Genomic DNA, 21,757 nt, shown 5'->3' on the forward strand with positions numbered 1-21,757 from the left:
GCACAGAGTTTGGTGGCAGTTGCTTTGCCTAAAACACTTACTTGGTCCTTTCTGCAACACCACAACTTCTCTCCCCAAAACAAATTACATTTGAAGGAGAAAATAAAGGTAAAAGTTACACAAATTAAATGTTTCACATCAAACCATTCACAGCACTTCTGCCTGACTGAATTCTTCCAAGAGCCAACAAGTAACCCAAAATCAGCCCTAAGTGTAATCCACCCAAGCCTGCTGGGCTTAGTGCCAGGGCAGAGGGACAGTGTCATGAAGTGGAGAAGGTTCATCATAAAGAAGGGTCTGGTGCTGTAAAGAGGACCAGGATTAATCGCTCTCATAAATTTAATGAGACAAAATAACTGGGGAGAGCTTAAGTGGCAGTAAAGAAAATTCAGGTTAAATGTTAACTATAACTCTGAGGTACCAGGATGGTCTGGAGCAGCTGAAAGAGCCATCAAGAGGGATGGAAAAGCAATTGGCAGGGAAGAAGCTTATCAGTAAGGCGGATAATTGCCCACTGACATCAGTGCCCAGCAGCCATATCCGGGTGGGAAGCAGCGGTTCACACCCCTGCACACCTGTTGGAGCATCCCCAGGACAAGGGTCGCTCCGATTTTGGGGGCACAGGCTATAGAGAATGAGCCCACGTGTTGCTGTTGCAAAGCCCAGCTCATTTTGTGGGCAAATCCCCCCCAACTGGTTGCAGCTCTAGAGTCTGGCACTAGGGCAGGCTGAGATAAATCAGGCAGCAGAGGACAATTGTCCCTTTACTGCTCCTCCCAGTATTGATCAGGCACCACTTGCATCCGTCCGGCCCTCACCATCTGCCCAGGCTGCTGCAAGCTGCCATCTGGCCCGTGGCAAAGCAAACTGAGGGGCCAGCAGGCTGAAAAGAGGGAATTTGAGAACTTCCTATCTCCCCTGATAGCCTTTTAGTTTCTCTTCCCCTTTCCATCACCAATTGTTCTTTTTTTTTTTTTTTAACCAAATAGCTGTTTCCAGGCAATTACATGCCTTGATCTGCTGGCTGGCTGATCCAGCACTGGAGCTTGGATTCATCTCTGCAACACTCCAAAGGTGAAAGAACAATGGGGTCATCAAGGTTTAAACATCCTTTATACACACCTGCACCCCACAGACACACTGTGCTTGCACAGACCTTGTTCCTGCAGCCCACATAAATGTCCTTGTGGCACTGCCATTGATCCTCTCCAGCCCTGGCACTGACTTTTGTCCCCAGTTGTCTGGGCTCCTCTGCACTGGGAGGGTCATCAGGATGAAGGTTCTCACTCTTCAGAGCATCATGGGGACAGTGGGGACAAAGCCTGGTTCCTTCTCTTCCCAAATCAGCCCCTCCTTCACCAATACATCTATATTTTGAATTCTTTGCAGAACAGAAATTCACCTAAAATCTGAACTGGGGAACACAAAACTGCTCCGTTTAAGTACTTAAGAGTTGAAATGAAGCATTTTGATATTTAAAAAGAAAAAAAAAAGTATCTCGTTTACCAACCCCTAAAATGTCTTGTTAGAACCAGCTCAATATTTATCCTGAGCTTTTTATCCCAGCAGCACAATGTCCAAAGAGAGCTCCCTCTCAAGAGACTCCTCTCTCCCAGGGGTGAGCTGATGGTGCAGAGCCCACCAGGGTTGTCCCTCCTCACCCACACCCTGGTCCTTTGAGGTCAGTGGGGACAGCAGGGTGGGACCTCGAGATGACACATCTCATGGTGGTTTTACAGGCAGGATTGTAGCAGTTCCTTCCACACATTGGGTCATTTCACTGCTTGCTGTGAAAATCACTTCCTCGCCTCCAATAAAGCATTTTGTATGCACTCAGATCTTCCCAAGGCTGCTGGATCATCAGCAATACTAAATGCAAAGATGCTGGATGGACTGAATCACTCCCAGCTCGTGAATGATGCCCTTGTTCAGCTGTTTGGAGGATCAGCAGGAGCTAAGAAAGAGCTTTCTCATGCAGTGCCCCAGCCTGCCAGCGCCCAGCAGCGGTGCCCAGTACCCACCATTGTGACCAGCAAAATCCCAGTGAAAGTTTCCTTGTCAAAGGGAGAAAGGGGGACTATTGCTGATGTGCTCCAGGCAGCTGGAGCAGCAACACTTGTGTGAAGGGGCTCTCAGGGGCATTTCTGGGGTTTTTACAGCTATGGGTGAATTCCATCTCTGTTTTGTAGGTCGTGTTTCTGTGCACAACCTGGCTGGACCAGGAGGGCAGGTCCAGATGCAGGAATTGGTGCCATAACCTCGTGCTGATTTACACATGCCTTTCCCCACACGTCTTGGTTAAAGATTTTGAGAAGAGGATTTTGCAAAGAACGGGAAAAAAGGGGAACGTTAAAAGTTGGAGAAGATCTGGGACAGAACAGGGTGATCAACAGAAATAAACCTCCAAGTCATCTGACTTGGGCACCTCTCATTGAGGGACAAACTTACAGCCAGGCCTGAGGAACAGTTTGGGAAACTTCCACCCAGACACCCTGCAGGAGCTGCACCACCGACAGCAGTTAAAACTGGGAACCCACTTCCAACACTGAACAACCTGCTCCAAGCTCTGAGTATGCCATCCCAAAACTCCCGTTTCTAGGAGAGTGCTGCCATCCCAACCAGCACTTGTGTGTGAGTTCCCACACAAACCTCTCTCCAATTAAAAGCACATCTATGTGTGAGAAGCAGGAATTTTAAAACCCAGTATTAAAAGGGTTTTGAGAATTTTTGGAGAGGGGGCGGAAAAAAATGTTGCTCTTGAAAGGATCCCTTTATAAGTTAAAATTATATTAAACTGTAGCTGCTGGGAGCCAACAGCAAGCAGGGAATTCCAGGGGACTCCATTCCCTCCGCTGGTAATTTATGATTTACTTTTGTAATAACTGAAGCCATAAGGAACTCATTGGATTAAGGAGCCTTATTATTTATGTTGTGGAACAATAATATTTAACTGTATAAAGCCATATATCCACCCATACAGTCCATCCCTCCACATGAAACAGACTGCTCCACATAAGCAAACCCCTGGCTGATGGGAATGTTGCCATCGAATTCCAATAGTGCCCACATTTCACCGTATATGTTGTAGTTCAAGGTTGATTTTAAAAGCCTGTTATATCATCACCACGGGCAGCAAAACACAGACACAAGATAAACAGAGACAGGACACACCAGCAGCACCACCCCATGTCCTAACACACCACCAAGGACAGGCAGGATGTGTCCCTTGTGAGGGGCCTGAGGTCCCATCCCTGCAAGCATCCAGGTTAGACAGAGCTTGGAGCAACCTGGTCTACTGGAAGGTGTCCCTGACCATGGCAGGAGACATGGAACAAGGTGGTCTTTAAGGCCCCTTTCAACCCAAAATATTCTGTGATTGCCCTGGGGACACCTAAGGTGGTCCAAAAATCATCCATAGGGGATGCAGATCCATGTGCCAGCACCCACACAGCCCAAAAAATGCCATAGGGGGAACCAGCACTGTTAGCAACAGGTACCCCACTCCCAGCAAGTGGTTTGGCTTTGGTCAGCTCAGAGGATAAATTATGTCCCAAGGTTTTGCAGCTAATGATGGAATTTAGGAGGCAGAGGAGATCCCGTGGGCTTGGCCCCCTTCACCCCCCACCAAGCCTCTCATAAATTCAACCTGATTAAAAGTGATGTCTCCCAGGGCTCTTCATGGGAAAAGATGGACTATTGTCAGAGCACAAAAATCTCCTGGCAAAAGGATCAAAGCAGCCAGCCCGGCTCTCCGAGCCCCGCTGTCAAATTTTATCTGCCTTTGCTGCAAATACTCTGCAACTTTTCCCTTTCTGTGTCCCCTCCCGTGAGAAGGGGAGGCCACTTACTCTGCCAGCTCCTCCAGGCTCCGATACACGTCATCATCGTTTTCCGTGGTCTCCTCCGATGGGAAGGGCCTGGGGAAGGGAAGGAATGACAGTGTTACTGGTGCCTCACCCCTCGCAGCACATCCCCTGAACTCAGCCCAGCCCTGAGCGTCCCGCTGAGCTCAGGGTGTTTCGGAACAAAATATGCATTGCAAATCCATTCTTTCCTGTTGAGGTACTGGCTCCCAGGACGACACTGCTTCCCACAGGCAGCCCTGGCATGGCAGGACAAGAAAGCAGGTGGTGAGATTGGCTGGCTGAGCACAGGAGAACACCTGGGCCCCAAAACGAGGAGCAGCATCCTCTGACAGCACCTCAGAGCCCCCGTGGCTGAGCTGCCGCTCCTGCTGTGCTGGTGCTGCACAAACAACTCAGAAATGTAACTCAAGCCTGGAGCTGGACGTGTTAAAATGGAGAGACACCTCCTCCTCCAGCTCTCATGGAGCCTTCCCACCTGTGAGCTCCTGCCCTGGTCAGCCAGGTACGGCTGGACACACCGTGCTGCTTCCCACTGCTGCAAACAGCTGATCCCACTGGAATGAATGAGTCCTTATGAACCCTGGGCTTCCTCATCTTAACAACTTTGTGACAGCTGAAAAAAGTTAAACCCCTGGGGATGAGGGAAAGGACAGCAAAAGGGCAAAAGGAAGGGGGGAGAAAGCAGATTAAAAGAGCACGGGAGGGAGTGGGGGGAATACAAGAATTCCTTGGCTCGTTCTGAAGTAATAACCAAATAACATATGAAGGAGATGAAAAATACTGTTTTAATTAAACCCAATGTATTATTGCTGGCACGGGGCCAGGGTGGGCTGTGGCTCTGCTGGGGCTGGATGCACCTTGTGGCTACGGCTGTGCCGGGCTGCGGGTCCCCGTGGGCACAGCCAGCCTGCTCCAGCCCCAGCACAGGGACACGGAGGGGTGGCAGTAGGGCAGCTTGCTCCACCCCTCCTGGGCATCAAGGAGAAGGCAGGTGGGGTTCCCCAGGCCATGAGCCACACGGGATGGGATGCTGATGCTGGGGAAGAGCAAAACTGGATACACGTGAACGTCTAACTGCCCTCGAGAGCAATTCCCTCCTCTGCCCTCCCACCTTCCTTGTTTCATGATAGATTGCCTCTCCTGAAAGATTTAATACATGGCCTGGTTAGCCCCCAAATTTGCTATTTTTGGATCCTTTCTCTAGCATTAATTTGCCTTCTCTCCTCTGCTACACTTCACCCTTCCTTCAGCGAGCAGCTTCAGAACAAGCATTTTGAAATAGTGCTGAAACCTGCAGCAAGTTCAATTAAAACCCCAGCCAGGTGGTGAGTCCAGGAGGGAAAAGAGCCATGGTGACCTCAGCCACAGGGCAGAATCATTCCATGCTACACCACCTACCACAGCTGCTGTGCCTCTGAGAGAGGAAACAAGGAGCACCCAAGGCTGGTGTGTCCAACCATGTGCAAAGTGGCAACAGGGGAGGGAAGAAAGCTGTGGGTAGAAGGGCAGGTGGGGCTGTGCTTGCTGTCATAGTCCCATGGCAAGGCAGGTGCCATCAGGGGATCGTCCCAAAACCCCAACATCTGGCACAAACAGCTGCCCAGGTATCTGTGAGGTGGGGGGGGATGACCATTTTGGAGAGAAGCTTCAAAGCATAAAGGTACAGTTTGAGATCCTGAGGATCTTTACAAAACGTGTGTTTCCTCACTCCTGCTGTCCCCTGGGGATTAGTGACAAATACAAAAGCCACGTGAAGCACAGGCAAAAAAGCCACCAGCTCTTCCTGCACGTGATGGAACTGGGAACCAGTCTTGGACTTCAGCCCTGGTGGGCAAAGGGATATGGCAGCTGCTGCTGCAGGGCTACACCACCCCACACAGCTCCAGCAAGAAAGGAGAACTCAGAGGTGACCTCTGTTTAAACACCACTTGTTAAAATAATAATAAAAAGAAATCCACCACAAGGCACATGCATCTTCTGCTGTTAATCTCTGACTATTTCCTTCCCCAGTGCTCACCACGCCAGAAAGAAAGAAGTAAAAGAGCCATAAAGAATATTAAAATCACATGCACACATTTCCAACCATAAATCTGGGCCCGAGGTGTAATTGGTTCCTGTGATAACCCCCCCCGTGTAAGACAAGGAGACAGCAAAGAGAGAAAAAATATTTTCTAATGAGAGTTTCATGGGGAGGCAGCTCTGCTGGCCCTCCCAGCTTCACCTTGACTGTGGGTAAAGCACCAGAGTGAAAGTCAGGGCACGGGAGGAATTAATAACCTGTATCCCCACAATAGCAGCTAATGGCTAAATAAGGATGCAGAGAAGGCAATTAGAAGGAAAGTCACACTGAGGTGAGTGTTACTGAACGGACCATCTAAAATCTGGAGCTGAAGGATGGCTTTTTGGAGAAAGCCCTGGGTTTGCCCTTTGTCTGTGCCTCCTTCCCCTGCTGCCCATGCTTTGCAGGGGCTCTCTGTGTCCCCACATCACCAGTGTGGGAGCAGAGCTGCCATCTCCCCTGCTCCAAAACAGGGTGCCAGCCCCCAGGATGTAGGATAACTCACAGAGGGTGGGACCATGGGACAGTCCTTGCTCTTCCCCAAATGTTCTATGTGCAACAACACAATTTAATGTAGCCCTACTAAGAGCTCCCCAACAGCAAATGCGTTGTTTGAGACAAACCTGCAGGTCATTTTTTTCCTTTTTTTGTAAAATGAGTAAAAACATTTTAAGTCAAGAGGTCTAAAAGCTACTGGGAAATTCTTACAGACCTCCAGGCTTGTTGCAACTTCTTATGGAGTATTAAAAGCTGTGGCTGGGAATGCCCAACAGCAACGAGTAGTTTGAGTTCACTGAAACCCAACAGGTTTGCAGAGATCCCGGTTTATTAAAATTCATTTGAAAATGTCTCTTATTTCCTATCTTTAGTTAAGCACCAGATTTTGTTTTTCACTCCACCACCATGCAAAACCACCTGCTGAGCCATTCATCCTCCCAGCCCGTGCCTGGGCTGCTGCAATCCCAACTCAGATGAAGAGTGAAAGCCCCAGCGACATCAAACAGCACCAGAACAGGCTCTTAGAGATAATAAACCTCCCAGAGCAGACTCCTGCACAGACAAACCCCACAGCATTCAAGAGCATCACTTCCACAGATCAAAGAGGAGAAGGGAAGTGGGATTGATCTGATGTATTTGTTTCAGAGCCTAAAAGAGAAGAAAAGACCAAGTAATTTGTTATGGAGTTTAGAGCGAGCTTTGCCTCTGGAGGACAAGACTTACAGCAGATGATGGTTCTTGACGTGCGACGCAAAGCACCCCCTTGATCTTACAAAACATTTTGGCTACTTTCTGCATTGCACATGCACAGAACAGAGCGCCCTGCAAACACCCGGGAAGGCAGGAGCAATCCACAGCCACAGCACATCACGCAGGGGGATAATCAATTAATATTTCACGAGGCACCTAATGCAAAAACCCTCCCTCGCTCTCAGGTTGCCCCCATGATCCCTCCCACGCCGCATCCTCATCATCCACTCCTGCACAGTAAATCTCTCTGTGGGGAGAAGGAGCAGCTCCACACGCTGCCTTGGCTGCTCTCTCCTCTGAATTATTTAACGGGAAGAGCCAGGTAGGCTGCAATTCTAACAGCAATAAGCAGGAAGGTTTATTTATTTATGAGCATATTTCAGCAACTGGGTGTCTTGTCCTAGCAACTGAAGCCAATTGTTCACCTCTGCAGTGCCCTCACAGAGAATAGAGGGTCAGGGATGGGTCAGCTTTAGCCTGATAATTTTATACTGCAGCATCTTGTTCTCAAATCCACGTGTGACAGAGCAAAAAGGACCCAGCATGGTTTATTTTCTATTTTTCCAGTGTCCATTCTGATTTCTTGGGGTCAAACACCAGCCCTGGGAACAGGAAGCCCGGTGACAAGAAGGGAGGGTGGAAACGTCCCACTCAGTGCTCTCCATCCCAAGGAGCTGTTCCCACTGCTCTCGGTGGAGATGGTCTGTCAGGCAAGGAAGTTCTCATGCCTTGTGCAAACACCCTCAACAGACTAAAGGAGGTGGCTCATCCCCCTTTCTGGAGCGGGATTCCAGCCTCTCAGCACGATAACCTCCCCCTCTTTTCCTAAGATCACACTTGAGTGTTTTAAAAAGCAGGTGGAGTAAGTGACACCCGGGAAACCTGAGCTGCTCCCATCTGCTGCCCCTTCTGTGAGGGGTTTCTTCATAAACGGGAAGGATCAGAGCCTCAAGCTGCTGCAAAGGAGCTTCTGTGGCTCTGCTGGGATGGAAGGGGCTGTGCCAAGTCCTCCCGGCCCAGAATCTGGCAGAAAAGCGTTTCCATAATGAGGAATATAGACTGTAATTACACCTTGCAGTACCTCACAGATCCCATGGCTGGAGGTACAGACCTTCTGACAGCCCTGCTTTGAAGACAGCGTTGTGGCAATGCACAGAAAACCCACGGGACTCTGATTTCACCAAGATTTTTGGGCTTCAGGCTGTGCTTTCCATGTGAGTTCAGGTGTGGGGTTTGCAGCCCCACAGCTCCCATGCTTCCAGAAAAGTCTGTCTGTCCCACTGCTGAGGTTTCATGCTGCTTCAAACCCTGTATCTCAGACCTTGGATGTTCACAGCACATCACTCTGACAGCTCCAACCTTCCCCTTTTCTTTTTTCATCCTCTTTTCCTCCAGGATGGCTCACCCTGCGAATATGGGATCACCCCATCCCAGTGACCACGGATTCCCTGTCAGTCATCAGTTCTGGAACCTCAGTGCCCAATCACACCTTCATGAGCTCTCCTGGAGCTGCCCAAAGAAATCCATGTAGTTTTCCCAAGACATTTGCCCACAACTGAAAATTCCTTCCTTGTCGGCTTCGGTGGGATTAGGCAGATTAAAGAAGTATTTAATTTACTGATGTACCAAGAGATGGACATGAGCTGACCAGGGACAAGCAAAGAGGTGACCTGGAGCTGCTCCTCCAGCTCTGCTCAAGACCCAGGCAGCACCTCCAAGATTTGTTTCCCATCTGTGAAATGGGAACACCATCAGGGAATGATTTTGGTCAAGTGCTGCGAGGTAAAACCACACTATTAATGCCCAAGATCCATTTATATGAAGCAGAATAGAATCAATTCTCCCCATGCACAACAAGGCACATTGGAGCATACCAAAAGCTGCTGAATTTAATTAAAATCATACTATTGTGTTACATTACTCATCTCTGGAAAGAAGCACCTCACACTGCGCCAGATTTTAGACACGTCCTCTGAAAAATTATGATTTGCTTTTATTTGTGGTCTGGAACTTGCAGAAATTCTCATAAGATTAATTTTGATAGAAATTCAGTGGGGAAAGAGCAAGCTACATCATGAGATAGCACGAAGATGATGATTTTGCAGGAGGGAACTCAGCACTTAACACAGTGCACAGCCCAAGGCTGAGCTGCATGTCCTGCTTCAGCTCAAATCTGAACTGAGGATTTCTGGGGACGATGAGACAAGAAAATAACAGCTCGTATAACTTTACATTTCAACACATTATCGCATTTTTAAAAAATCCTCATGTACCAATGCTTTGCTCGAGCAAGTGGTATGATTTTCTCCTCACTTCAGCTCCACATTGACGAGAACAGATGGATAAAATCAAAAGGGGAATCCAGAACCATCTTTCTCAAAAAGAAAGGAAAAAAAACAACCCAAACCCTGTTGGCTAACAGCATAACTGATCTCTAGGGAATGATTTCCATAGTAAAGACCTGAGATGCACCTCAAGGTGTCCAACAACATCCCCACGGGCTCTGCAACTGCCTCTCTTTGGAAAACACTCGGTTAAAACAAAAACCTTGAACCCCCCATTTTTAACTTGTAGCAAAGCTGCACAAGGAGATCTTTCAGCACTCTGAGTTTTCCTGCTGTACCTGAGCAGCTGCTATCCTATGAAACACGTGCCAATAAAAGCAAAGAAGTGCCTAAATGGATCTTTTTGCCTGATTCCAGTCAGCACCAGCATATCCCAGCCAAGCAGGGTCTCACTGTGCAACATAAACCAGACCCAAACAGCCCACCTGGGCTGAGCAGCACATTCTGAGGGTCACAGGGAATAAACAGATTTGTGCTTCCCCTTCTGCAGATGTGAGAGGAGATGTGAGGTGCAGAGAGACATGGCTTGTCCCGGAGCACCCCTCTCTGCAGGTACAGCCCATGGCAGCACCTCCAGCTCCCATCCTGCTGTTCCCCAGTGCTGGAAACCCCCCCAGTTCTGAATACTTCATTTTGGACCAGCTGAGCCTGAAGCCCTTCTCCATCCTTGGGGCAAGGGCTGCGTTTCAGAGACACAACCAGAGGTGATGGGAAGGTCTCACCCAAACAAGGCAGTGCCAGGGTGGGCAGTGACCCAGGAGGAGCCCTCAGGGAAGCACTATGTGGGCAAAGACAACGTGCAGTGACAAGGCAGGTGCACCCCAAAACCCAGAAAGCCCCACCTGTGACTATCAAACCAAGCTGAGCACATCAGAGCTGTATCTTCATCACACAAAGCTGCTGGTGGGGAGGGGTGGGAGAGGAACTGCCTTTGCTTTCGTTAGCAGATGCTTACGGGGTGACCTCAGCATCTCCCAAGCCTACAAAGCAGCCGTGCAGGAAAACATGTCAGTGATATTTTTCAGACTCTCTTAGGAGCAAGTCTGTGAGGACACAGACTTGCCAAAACAAATGTGTTAAAACCATTTTTAGTGGGAAAGGAACTGCTTTCAGCCAAGGATTCTGCTTATCAACAAAGGAAGAAGCTTTATGGTCACTCCTAAAGAAGGTTTGTCCATGTCACAAGAAACCACCTCCACTTGACCTCCTGCTTGTGAGGTCTGTGCTGAGCCTCTGGATTTGTGCTGGTCAGTCCCAGGACTGGTCCCACTTCCACACACCCCGGAGCACAAGAGAGTGCTGCATAGCAACTGTATCTTTTCCCAGACATGGATCCTCCCACAGCCTTCTCCATCCATTTTATAGCAACACTTAAAAGTGTGTACAATGAATAAACAACGGCAGTAAAAAATTATGGGCAGAGTGCAATTACAGAGAGCCATTGGCAACAAATAAAACAGCCCTTGTAAAACCAACCTTAAGGAGAAGAAGTCCCATAACTACCTCCTCAGCAGAAGACACTTGAGGACTTAATTGCTAGTGACTTTAATTGCTTGCTGTTTTCACACACAGCTGGATCCGCCTCCCGGGCTGAGCTCCCATCCCCAGGGACAGGGGGGAGCAGAGACCAAATCTGATCTGCAGGAAGCCTCCAGCATGCTGGAGAATCTTTGCAAATCCCATAAAAGATTTCCCCCTATCTCCCTTCTCTCCCCCAGGACAGCAAGGGGAACACCTTGATCAGCTGCCCCAGGGTTTGTGCCACCACATCTTCTGCAAGAAGTGGGGCTTGCTGGCAGGACCACAAGGTCCCCTTTGCTGGGTCACCTCCATTGCAAAAAGAAGGGTATCCCTGCATTGCAGCGAGGCTCAGTCTGATGGGGAAATGGATTAAGGCTATGTAACCTGGACAAAACTCCAGGTTTAATTCCACACCAGTGGCTGAAGCACTGAGGAGTTTCCAGGTTAAAACACTGGGAGCAGAGACATGCACATTTAGCAGAGCAGGGCTGGAGGCTGCCCATGCAGGACCAGCTCCATGTGGCCCCCTGCCCCTCTCCTGCAGGCTGGGCACCACATGCCAGGAATGCTGCTCTGACTCTCCCTTCCCATCCCTCCTCCCTTTCACCCCCACACACATCCTGATATTATTGGCAAGCTGTTAAGTACAGAAACTCCAGGGCTGATAACGCTGCAAACCTCATTTTGGGCATGTCAGTCTTTTTTAATGGTTTTACCTGCGCAAAAGGGAGCAATGATGAGCCCTGTCAGCAAGGCAGGGAAAAGCAGGGTGGTAGGGAAATCTCCTCTGGATTAAATCCTCACTGGTGGGAGGATGCTGGTACAGCCCATTTAGTTGCCTTGAATGTGCCTGGAGGCAGCACCGACCTGAGCTAATCCCAGTGCTGAGCTTCATTTCCCTCATCACACTGTCTGCACTTAGAGAGGGGCAAAATCATACGACCATGGAATGGTTTGGCTTTGAAGGGACCTTAAAGATCATCTCATTCCAAACCCCCTGCCACGGGCAGGGACATTGTCCACTAGACCAGGTTGCTCAGAGCCCCATCCAGCCTGGTCTTCAACACTTCACTCCCAGGGATGGAGCATCCACAGCTTCTCTGGGCAACCTGTTCCAAAAAACCGGACACAGGATGGCCGTGAAGGCCATTCAACAGGGTGCCCATGGGCAACCTGGGCCTGACACCCACTCAGCACTGGATCTCAACTGATCACTTATTCTTCCCAAAGAGGTCCTGCCTTGGCCCCCAGGATGGGGAAAACACAATCATCCCAGTCTCCCTCCCTCCACAGCCCGGCCAAAGCACTGCCACCACTCCCACGAGAGAAAGCCTCCTCTGGCAATCAGGATTCACCCTCCTCCCCCTCATTTGCAAATGTTTTTAAATCTATTTTATTAACTGTAGTGCCCTCTGAAGAGAGTCACTGAGAGGTTCAGTTCATATATAAAGGATTTACTTAGATTAAGGGCCTCCATAAAGGCCTTTGAACATGGAAACTCCTTCCCATTCTCAGCTGGCCTCACTGTGCACACATTAAAAATGCATGCAGGCAGCATGAGCCAATATTCCTTAACCTCCTGCTTTGCTTGCAAAACTCAGCTTCCAGAAAAAACATATATCTCAGGGAGATGAATAAACACATGTCCCCTCTGCTCAGAGCTCACATTCAGCCCCTGGAGCCTGCCAGCACCAGGTGGATGATGGTCAGAGCCCAGAGGACATCAGGATGTGCCACAGGCAAAGGAGAACGGTCATGGCTGTGGCAGGAAAGTCTTAAGAGAAAAAAAAAAGCTCTAAGAAAATATGAATAATCCTGGTTTATTGGGACCTGCAACAAGAAGTCTTGTTGTCCTCCAGAGAGCTGACTTTGCTTGAGAAAACTTGGAAAGGGAATGAGAACTCATGCTCCAAAGCACAGGAGAAGCTTCACACAACATCCCTGTACAACCATGCTGCTACAAAATCCTCCAGGCTGGCTTGGAAGCACTTAGTGCCAGTCACTGTGGGAATGGGGTAATGGAATTAATGGGTGCGAGTCGGGTCTGCAGTGGAAAATCCTGGCTGTAAAACAAAGGCTCCTTGTTCAGGGACAGCCACGGATGGGCACAGTGGTAACTTCTCCCTGAAACTGCTGACAGTCCTCCAGATAAATGGAGGAAAGGATGTGAAACAATAATAAGTTAAAAAATCTCCTCTCCCTAGTTGATGGGCAATGCTACATGAGGATCTGTTCTTTGTCCCCAGGTACAGCCCTGTAAGACAACAGAGGGATGAAAATCCCAGGAAAAAGTTCCTATCCCTTTACCACAGAGCCTGTGCTCCCAAATGAGATCGAGAGGGCTGCCTGTGCCCTGATGAGCAGGAAGGAGTCAGTCCCATTAGCCAGGTGAACAAAGACATTTCTCACCTCCCCATTTCTGAGAGGGGAAAAAAATCAAACATCAGAAACTAAGGGAGTTGCCCAGGGAGTTGTACAGCACCCAGAGCAGAGCCAGCATCCAAATGTAGTTCCATGCATCTGCTTTCCCTTCAGTGCATGTCTTTATCCATAAAACCATCTTTCATCTGAATATGAACACCTTAAATTAAAGAGAGAAAATGTGCCTTTTCCTAGGGAGGCACCAATGAGCCTCTTATCATCAAGAGGATGTCATGGGCACCACCCCAAAAAATCCCCCAGCGCAGTGGTGGGGTCCTTGCAACGAAACACTTCTTTAACCAGTGAGGAAACATCATCTGGGCTGTTTGCAAAATCTGGTTTTGCATCATTTGAGCCCATCCCCTGCCAGGAGGTGAGTCAGGGATGCCCCATGCTGGAGGGTGATGCTGGAGGGTGGAAGCAGCCCCTGGGATGGGGACAGGGCAGGGGCTGTAGCTACAGCTGCTGTGGATTAAGCACAGCCTTAACAGGGCACTGCAAAAAAAACATTGCATTCAACATCTTTTTTTGCCATGTTTTGCTGCTTGTAGCTTGTTTCTTGGAAGAAACACTCTGTCATCTCAACAGAGCTATCCTGATAGCTATCTGGTATACTCCATGAAACAGGATTTTTCTGGCAAGGTTCATGTAGCTAGAAATTATTAAGGCAGAAAGACTAATTTTGTTTCACTGAGTAGCATACAAGATTGATTTTTATTTTTCTACATGCCATGAAACTTATTTAAGGACAAGTAATAGGCTTTAGGATTTCTTTCACTCTCATTTTGCGTGATCCTGACTGTTAGACCCTAAAATAGGGGCTGGAGCAGAGCCACATTCATGCTATGAGACTGACGACCATACAATCCACACACCAGCCTAATTTCACTGTATTTACCATGTTTTTGAGCACAGTGTCTAAGCCAACAAGACTTTTCTTATTTATTTCAATGGCAGCATCTTCACTGGGAGAGGGAAGAGTACAGACCCCAAATATCAGTGGGGACCCCAATGAGCTGAGGGGCAGCAGCGGCTGATGTGAGCAGCCCCTTCAGGGAGCCAGAGCTGCTGCTGGTTCCCAGAAGATTAGATTAATTCATCTGAGATTAGTTTCTATCACTGAGGGTTTTGTGATGGTGTAGCAAGAAATCATCTAATTTAAAAGAAAAAACATGTAATGACGGACAAAGCGAGGGCTCTCTGACCACAGGGGACAGCGAGGTGGGAGGGGACACCCCACAAGGGTATTTTTGTAGAATTACAGAATTCAATTCTAGTCTAGTCTAGTCTATTTTCCAGCTAATGGAGTGACAGCATTTTCTGTTCCTGCAGAGCTGGCAATGGGGAGGAGAAGCAGGGTTAATATGCAGGAAAACAGAGTTAGAAGCAGAGGCTCGCTAAGCTCTGTGCTATTCTTGTGTAATTATGGTGCCAAAGGCTTCCAAGATAAAGGATTTTGGTGGGAACTGTAACTGCTGGTTGTAAAATGCCTGAGAAGAAGCCACATATCCACCAGAATAGCGAAGCCTCCCTTGTCCCTGGATCCCAGCTATTGCCCAGCCCTCAACAGAACCAACAGGGACTCAGCCAAAGCCTTCCCACGGAACACAGCTCATTCATCCTCTGAGGCAACTCCAGGACCTCCCTCCCTTTTTAGGGAAAGGCTTTTCCAGGGATTATACCCTGCAACCCCTTCCAGTGATGCCCCAGGACTTAAACCCAGCCCTTGCCAAGGCACAGCAGCTTGTGCACGTGGGTTCCCCATTGCTCCCTGCCTCCAAGCGCCTTGGATGTTCTTTTCCCTCAAAACAATAATCACTGCAGGCTTCTCCAGGACTCAGGGAATGTAGTCCTTAACTTACAGCACATCTTTATTCCTCAAAGCCTCGCCCCCTGAATCTCCCCCCCTGTCCTGCTGGGATCTGTCGGGTTTGTGTTCAGCAGATGGGAAAGCACAGAGTTGGTTTTACACGTGAAAAGCTGTTCCCCCTCCAGCAATATCAGTGCAGCTAAGGCAGGGAAAATATGTTCTAACAGTGGAAATCATGGCAGGGGGTGGTGGGCATGGGTGGCAGGGCTGGCAGTGAAGCAGGGACCCCATCCAGGCTGCATTCCCTGCATCCTGGCTGTGCCTGGCCCTGCAGACTGTGCCATGCTACCCCCAACCAGAATAGCAGCAAGACACATGCTGTGGAGAAAAGCAAATGTGTTCTATAGCTGGGGATGAAAACACACACACATTCCCCTACAGAAAAGGAGAGAAGGTACTTTAGGCTGAGAACTCATCCCAGTTATAGCTGTGTCCTAATGAGATGTTGCCAGATTAATAATACAAATGCACACTAACAAGAAAACCAATTGCAAACCAATTTTGCAAGAAGCTGAACAAAGAGCAGGATAACAGCTCTGCTTAATAGGCCTGTCTGCTCCTTTTAATTCCTTCTCCATTGCTCCTTCAATGAGCAGAGGAGGAGCAGCCAGCCCACCCCGGGTGTCAGGGCAGGGGACCCATACCCCCCTCACCCCCTCAGCAATGTTGTCTCTGACAAACTCAGAGGGAATTTTCCAGCTGTTAGGGACAGAAAAGCCACCTGAGCTCTTCTGCACAGGAGCAGGTGACAGTGGGGACAAGGGGTGATACCACAGCTCATGGGCACTGCTGGCTTTCCTGGGATCCCTCAGCTGCACAGTGAACCTGAGCAAAACCCCCAAGAGACATTAAACCCGCCCCTGCTGCCCTCCCCAGGAAGAATAGTGTACACAATTCATCACATTTTCACTTATTTTATCTGAAACTATTCCCAAGCAGCCCGTAAGCTGCTTTTACAAGTACCCAGCCTTCATCCCAAAGGCACCCTTGATGTCTGTTTAACCCTACTAAGTGTAGCTTCTAAAGAGTCTGATGTGATTAAATACTAGGAATAGCATCATATTGAAAGGATCTTACCTAATTCCTTTGGTTTGAGCAATACTGTGGAAGGAGAGCCTGGATACTGCAGAGATCACCTGGAAATGAGAGAAAAAGATGCTGGTGTGCTTACTGAGGACAGAGGAAGGTTTGGTGAGGACTCACACACAGCCTGGTGTTTGGACATGGGCCACTGAAATGGATGTGCTCCAGTCCCCCCATGAGTGTCCCAGTGTCACCATCAGGGCTGGGAGGACACTGTCAGTGCAAACACTGCTTTTGGTTCTACCACTGAGCACAAAAGACATTTAACCCTCAGCTATAATCATTCAAGAGCATCATCCGAGGAAACTGCATCCCACACTCATTTAATATGTCCAAACCTGCCCTGATAGGTTTTATGCAACACTGAGGACCACTGAAAAAACCCTCTTACTTTGTATTTTATCACAAAAGGATTATAACTCCTTTCATGTCTCTCCCCACACAAAGATGATCTTATTGAGGCAGACTTGCCAAGACTGAATGGTTTTGACTTCTTGCAATTCAATAAAGATGCATCATCGGTTTGTCAGAGGTGAGTGCAGACCGTCGCCCTTTTCTGGCAGAAAACAGCCAGAAGTGATTCAACAAGGAAATATTTTCATCAGCATTGCAATAAGGAGCAGTAAAACCACCAGCTTTTTCTGAAAACTCCCATTTTTGATGGAAGTTTTAATCGCTGTGAAGAATTTTCAATGAAGAGGAACAACGAACGGGTTTAGTCCCTTGTAAATATAAACCATGTTTTACTCTTGCTCATATCCATCATTTCAAAGCTAGATTGAAAAAACAAACCTATTATTTTTGGACTGGTTTCCAAAATTGGGATGAATAGAGATGCCTGTGCCTGGGACACAGATAAAGGGCTTCTTGAGCGGTCCCTGCTCAAGGACCCCCAGCTCCCACCTCTCCTCCAGGTGTACAAACCCAAACATTGTGGGGGCTGTTGCTGACTGGAGCTGCCCTGAACCCAACCCAGCAGTGAGGTCCCCTCAGGGATGCTTTATTTAGGGACTGTGTCCCCCCATCCTGCTGAGGGGATGCTCCCCTGCTTTGCTAAGTCATCTCCACACTAGTCACCTGGGGAGCACTGGATTCTCTCCTGGGATGCTGGTGGTACTCGAAGCCTCTCTCCCTCCCACATTATTATCCCAGAGCATCAATCACTGTCTTATCACACGCCCTCATGCAAATCCTCTCTGCTGGAAAAGCCATGCAAGCACCAGGTTTGTGAAGAGCACACCAGGCTCCCTGGGACTGAGGAGCCTGAGTTCATCCTGCTGCAGCAGATCCTTCTCCAAACTCTATCTTCTCCACACGTTCGCAACCTCCACCCCTTTAATTTTTCATTTCTTTTACCACTGCCATGAATTCCAGTCTGGCTGCTCCACATGTGGACCCTGAGCCAGGGCAGCAACCAAGGAGCTGCCACAGTTTGGTGTTAAGCAGGTGATTTTCACATGGAGAACAGGGAACAGAACATCTCTGAAAGGCTCCAGGGCTCGTCAGGGCAGAGCCATGGCACAGAACTGCCAGCACGTGGTACCTGCAAACACCAAGACCAGACAGGGGACAATGACTAGAGATCCCTCTGGCACCCACAGCCACGCTCCACAGGGCTTAAAATACTCCAAGGGAAGTCCCAGACTGATTTAATGAGTCTCTTCTGCAACCTATTATTAGATCTCTGAAGTAAAAAATCAGTTTATGAATCAGACAGTTATACCGCAGGGTTTGACTTCCAGGGAAATTTAAGAGAGAAGCTCAGTGTTCTCCTCGCCAACAAGTTTTCCTTTGTTCTTTTATGAACAGCCCCAAGCTCTGAACATCCTGGCACATCAAAGCCCAGGACCTGGTTCCAGTGAGGAGCCAGGATGCACAGACACACTTGCTGACACCGAGGCTCCCAAATCGATGCTCAGGCACGTAAGCAAAGTGACCCACTTTGAGGGATCAGGTACAAAGAGCATCCCTGAAGCTTGGCATCTCTGAAAGACAGTGACTGTCCCAACATAAGGGAGTATTTTCCCAACAACAACTCCTGCTAAGGCAGTAGCCAAGAGCAAGAAAAGCCAAGTGCAAGCCCAGCTCCTCACAGATCCCATGCTCCAGCCTGCCAGCCCGGGGAGTGCTTAAGGATTCATTTAAGGGTAAGTAATCCTCTCAATTTCAACAGGATTAAACAACATTCTTAAAAGTAAGTCAATCCTTAAGTGTTTGTTAAACTGTGTCTCATTTTCCCTATAAAGCAGCTTCTTCTTTGCAGACAAACCCAGGAATAATTTCTGCCACTCCCAGCTCTCGTGTTCGATCAGGGCCAAGGGTGATCCAGGCTGTTCCACACCCACACAGCAGCTGGCACCAGGGTCCCTGATCTCATCTGAGGATTTCCCTTGCTTCTGGAGTACCAGGACATACTAATACAACTAATACAGATATTCCAGGTGGTGAGAAGCTGTGGCTGCCTCATCCCTGGAAGTGTCCAAGGCCAGGTCGGACAGGGCTTGGAGCAACCTGGAAGGTGTCACAGCCTGTGGTAGGGGGGTGGAATGAGATGAACTTTAAGGTCCCTTCCAACCCAAATAATTCTGTGATTCTATGACACGAAGTGGAAATATAATTCCCTGGTTATTTATACCTCCCCTTTCTCTCATGGCAGCCTGGAAATGCAGACTCCTTGTTTCCCCAAGGCAGATGGTACAACCAAAAAAGATTTCTTGCTGTGGGTTATCGGTTCCTTTCAGATTTATGCTGATTATTTCATAAGCTCAGATCTTTGGCTGCTTAAAACTGAAAATACAGTAGAACTGAGGCTGTTGCATCCTGGAAGGGATGAGCAGGGACACCTTCCACTAGCCCAGGTTGTTCCAAGCCCTGTCCAACCTGGCCTTGGACACTTCCAGGGATGGGGCAGCCACAGCTTCTCTGGGCAACCTGTGCCAGGGCCTCCCCACCCTCACAGGGAAAAACTTCTTCCTAGTATCTAATCTAACCCTGCCCTCTGCCAGTTTAAAGCCATTCCCTCTTGTCCTGTCACTACATGCCCTTGTCAAAAGTCCCTCTCCAAGTCATTTGAACAGGCTGTTTGGAAAACTATACTCTTATCTGAGTGTTTTGCTTCCAGAAGACGGAGGGCTGTGGGATTTAACAACAGATTATTACTATTATTATTACCTCTTCGCCCATTTCTCAATGCAATTTCCTCCTAGAAAACTGCTTTCAGCACACAAAATTACCATAAAAGCTAAATATAAACATCCCACTGACAATAAAATGCCAGGAATATAAACAGGAATATAAAGGTGTGTAATGCAGGTGCTGCACAGACAGAATTTCTCTGCACGAGACCTGCAAAGGGTTAGTGGGAAAATTCTGGTGGTTTTGCCATGACAAGTGAGGAATCCCAGGAATGTGAAGGGCATCCCAGTTTGCCTTGTATTTTTAGACCTGAGCTAAATTCAACCACCCAGCTGATCATCTGCCGACCAGAGAGACCATCGCTGCAAATCAACAGCACCAGAAAGGGAGCACGAGGGTTGTGCACGTGATTCCAGAGGCTGAGCATCGGATTTAAAAAGGCACCAAGTTCTGCACTTCATGGGAACAGGAAGGAAAATAAAAATAAAACAAAATAATCAAGGCTCCTAGTGGGTTCCTCACATTCACTGGTCATTTTGGAAGAAACCTGACTAAAGAAATGGGGTTTTTGAAAAGAATAGGAAACCAAAAACCACCACACCACCACGATAAGAAATCTACTACTTTTCTTCCTTACTACCAACACTTTCTTTTAGGAATTACAGATTTTAAAATAAACTGAAGCCAAATAGAAGATAAATTATTGTGCTTACTGCTCTTCTACTTCCTTCAGCATTGTTTATTGCTGATGGTATCTCTGAGTATCCAGAAAACTCTAAAATAAACTTTCTCATATTTGAAAAAACAAACTGACCCAGCTGGACTGCAGAACAATTTGCATAGGAGGGACTTCCCAGCTCTTGGAACACCAGAAGTGTGCCTGAGAGCTGGAGTGAGCTGAGGGCTCCCAGCCAGGATGGAGCCCCAGCAAGGATGTGCATTCCCAGAACAAATGGGAGATTTGCTTCTAAGCAGGAGCTCTGCACAACAGTGATTAATTCTGGACAGAGACCTCTCTGTGTCACCTCTGCACATCCCCCTTCCAGGGGAAAATGGTTTCACAGCCTGGAATTACATGGAGTAATCTTCTGGTCTACCCCTACACAGCAAACACTAAACCAGCCCTTTTCCCTGGACACAGTGCAGCCAGGGTTGCTCAGCTTCAGCATCCCATAGATTTTGCTGGGAATTCCTTAAATCAACATCTCCTGATAGAACCTGGTACCTGAGAAGAGCATCACTCTCCATGGTTGTGGCAGGAGGAAATCAGACATGGTGGGATATTTTCTTGGGATGCCAAGGGAGGGCAGAGTCCCATTAAGAGGTCAAGTCAGTTGGATTTTCCTACACCCAAGGCTCTCTCCTCTCAGCTGGACCTCATCCATCCAGCTGCCTGCTGAGGACAAGGAATGTTAAATAATAATCCATTTGGACAACTGGTGTGAGCCTTTCCATTGCCTGCCTGAATTATTTTCCCTTCACCTGCCCAGGGATGCCACAGCTTCTCCTCCCATTCCCACTCATGCCAGGCGTGGTGGTTGCTGGCATGAAGCTTCTGGAGAGGTGCCAGCTGAGTGGATTTGGGCTGATACGTATTTGATAAGGATTTCAAATCAAAGCCAGAGAAGTTTTCCTGTAATGGTGTGTCCAGAGTTCCCTTCTGGTATTCACTACAGGGTCCACACAACAGATGGGGAAATCTATGATGGGAGTATAGTAAAGCCTCTTCACTTCTCCAGCAAATACCTATTCCAGGGATCCTGGACTGCCACTCCCATGTGATTTATTGAAATATCAATAGCTTGGGACATTGCTATGGAGCTGCAGATGAGCCTCAGAGCACCCAACAAAACACAGGAGAGGGAAGAACCAGAAACGTAAAACAAAACCCCTTTGCCAGAACAGTTGGGGAACACAATTTCTCAGCTTCCAGCCTCTGGGTTTGCTGATCCCTTGGCTTCAAAGATGTGTGTGCAGCATTAAGTGCAGTTCTCAGGGGTGTGGTAAACACCATCCTGAAGCCCAGACAGCGGTTTGGTGGAGAGCTGGCCATGGATGCCAGGACCACGTGTCTCAGTGGGGCTGGGCCGACCTCCAAGCTGCAAACCAGCCACAGGAAAGCCAGGTATAAGCTGAATTTTGCTTCTAAAATTCAGCAAGGAAGGCGGGATGTACATGCCCTTTCCTCTTCTAAAGGGATCCTTGGTCA

At 48.4% G+C, this 21,757-nt stretch overlaps 1 protein-coding gene across 7 annotated transcripts in view; it reads right to left on the reverse strand.

Moving 5' to 3' along the window:
- The window catches only part of VAV2 (vav guanine nucleotide exchange factor 2), a 132,794-nt gene that overhangs the window by 32,306 nt on the left and 78,731 nt on the right, over positions 1–21,757 (reverse strand). For all 7 annotated transcript variants that reach the window (XM_039379600.1, XM_039379599.1, XM_039379598.1 and 4 more), the window contains exons 3-4: positions 16,408–16,466; positions 3,849–3,917 (exon numbers count right to left, since the gene is read on the reverse strand). In XM_039379600.1, the coding sequence (XP_039235534.1) occupies positions 3,849–3,917; positions 16,408–16,466 (128 nt within the window). The remainder of the gene's footprint in view (positions 1–3,848; positions 3,918–16,407; positions 16,467–21,757) is intronic.

Source organism: Pipra filicauda, unplaced genomic scaffold (assembly GCF_003945595.2).
Source record: "Pipra filicauda isolate LSUMZ 115617 unplaced genomic scaffold, ASM394559v2 scaffold170_size1570365_pilon, whole genome shotgun sequence".
NCBI classification, from domain to species: domain Eukaryota; kingdom Metazoa; phylum Chordata; class Aves; order Passeriformes; family Pipridae; genus Pipra; species Pipra filicauda.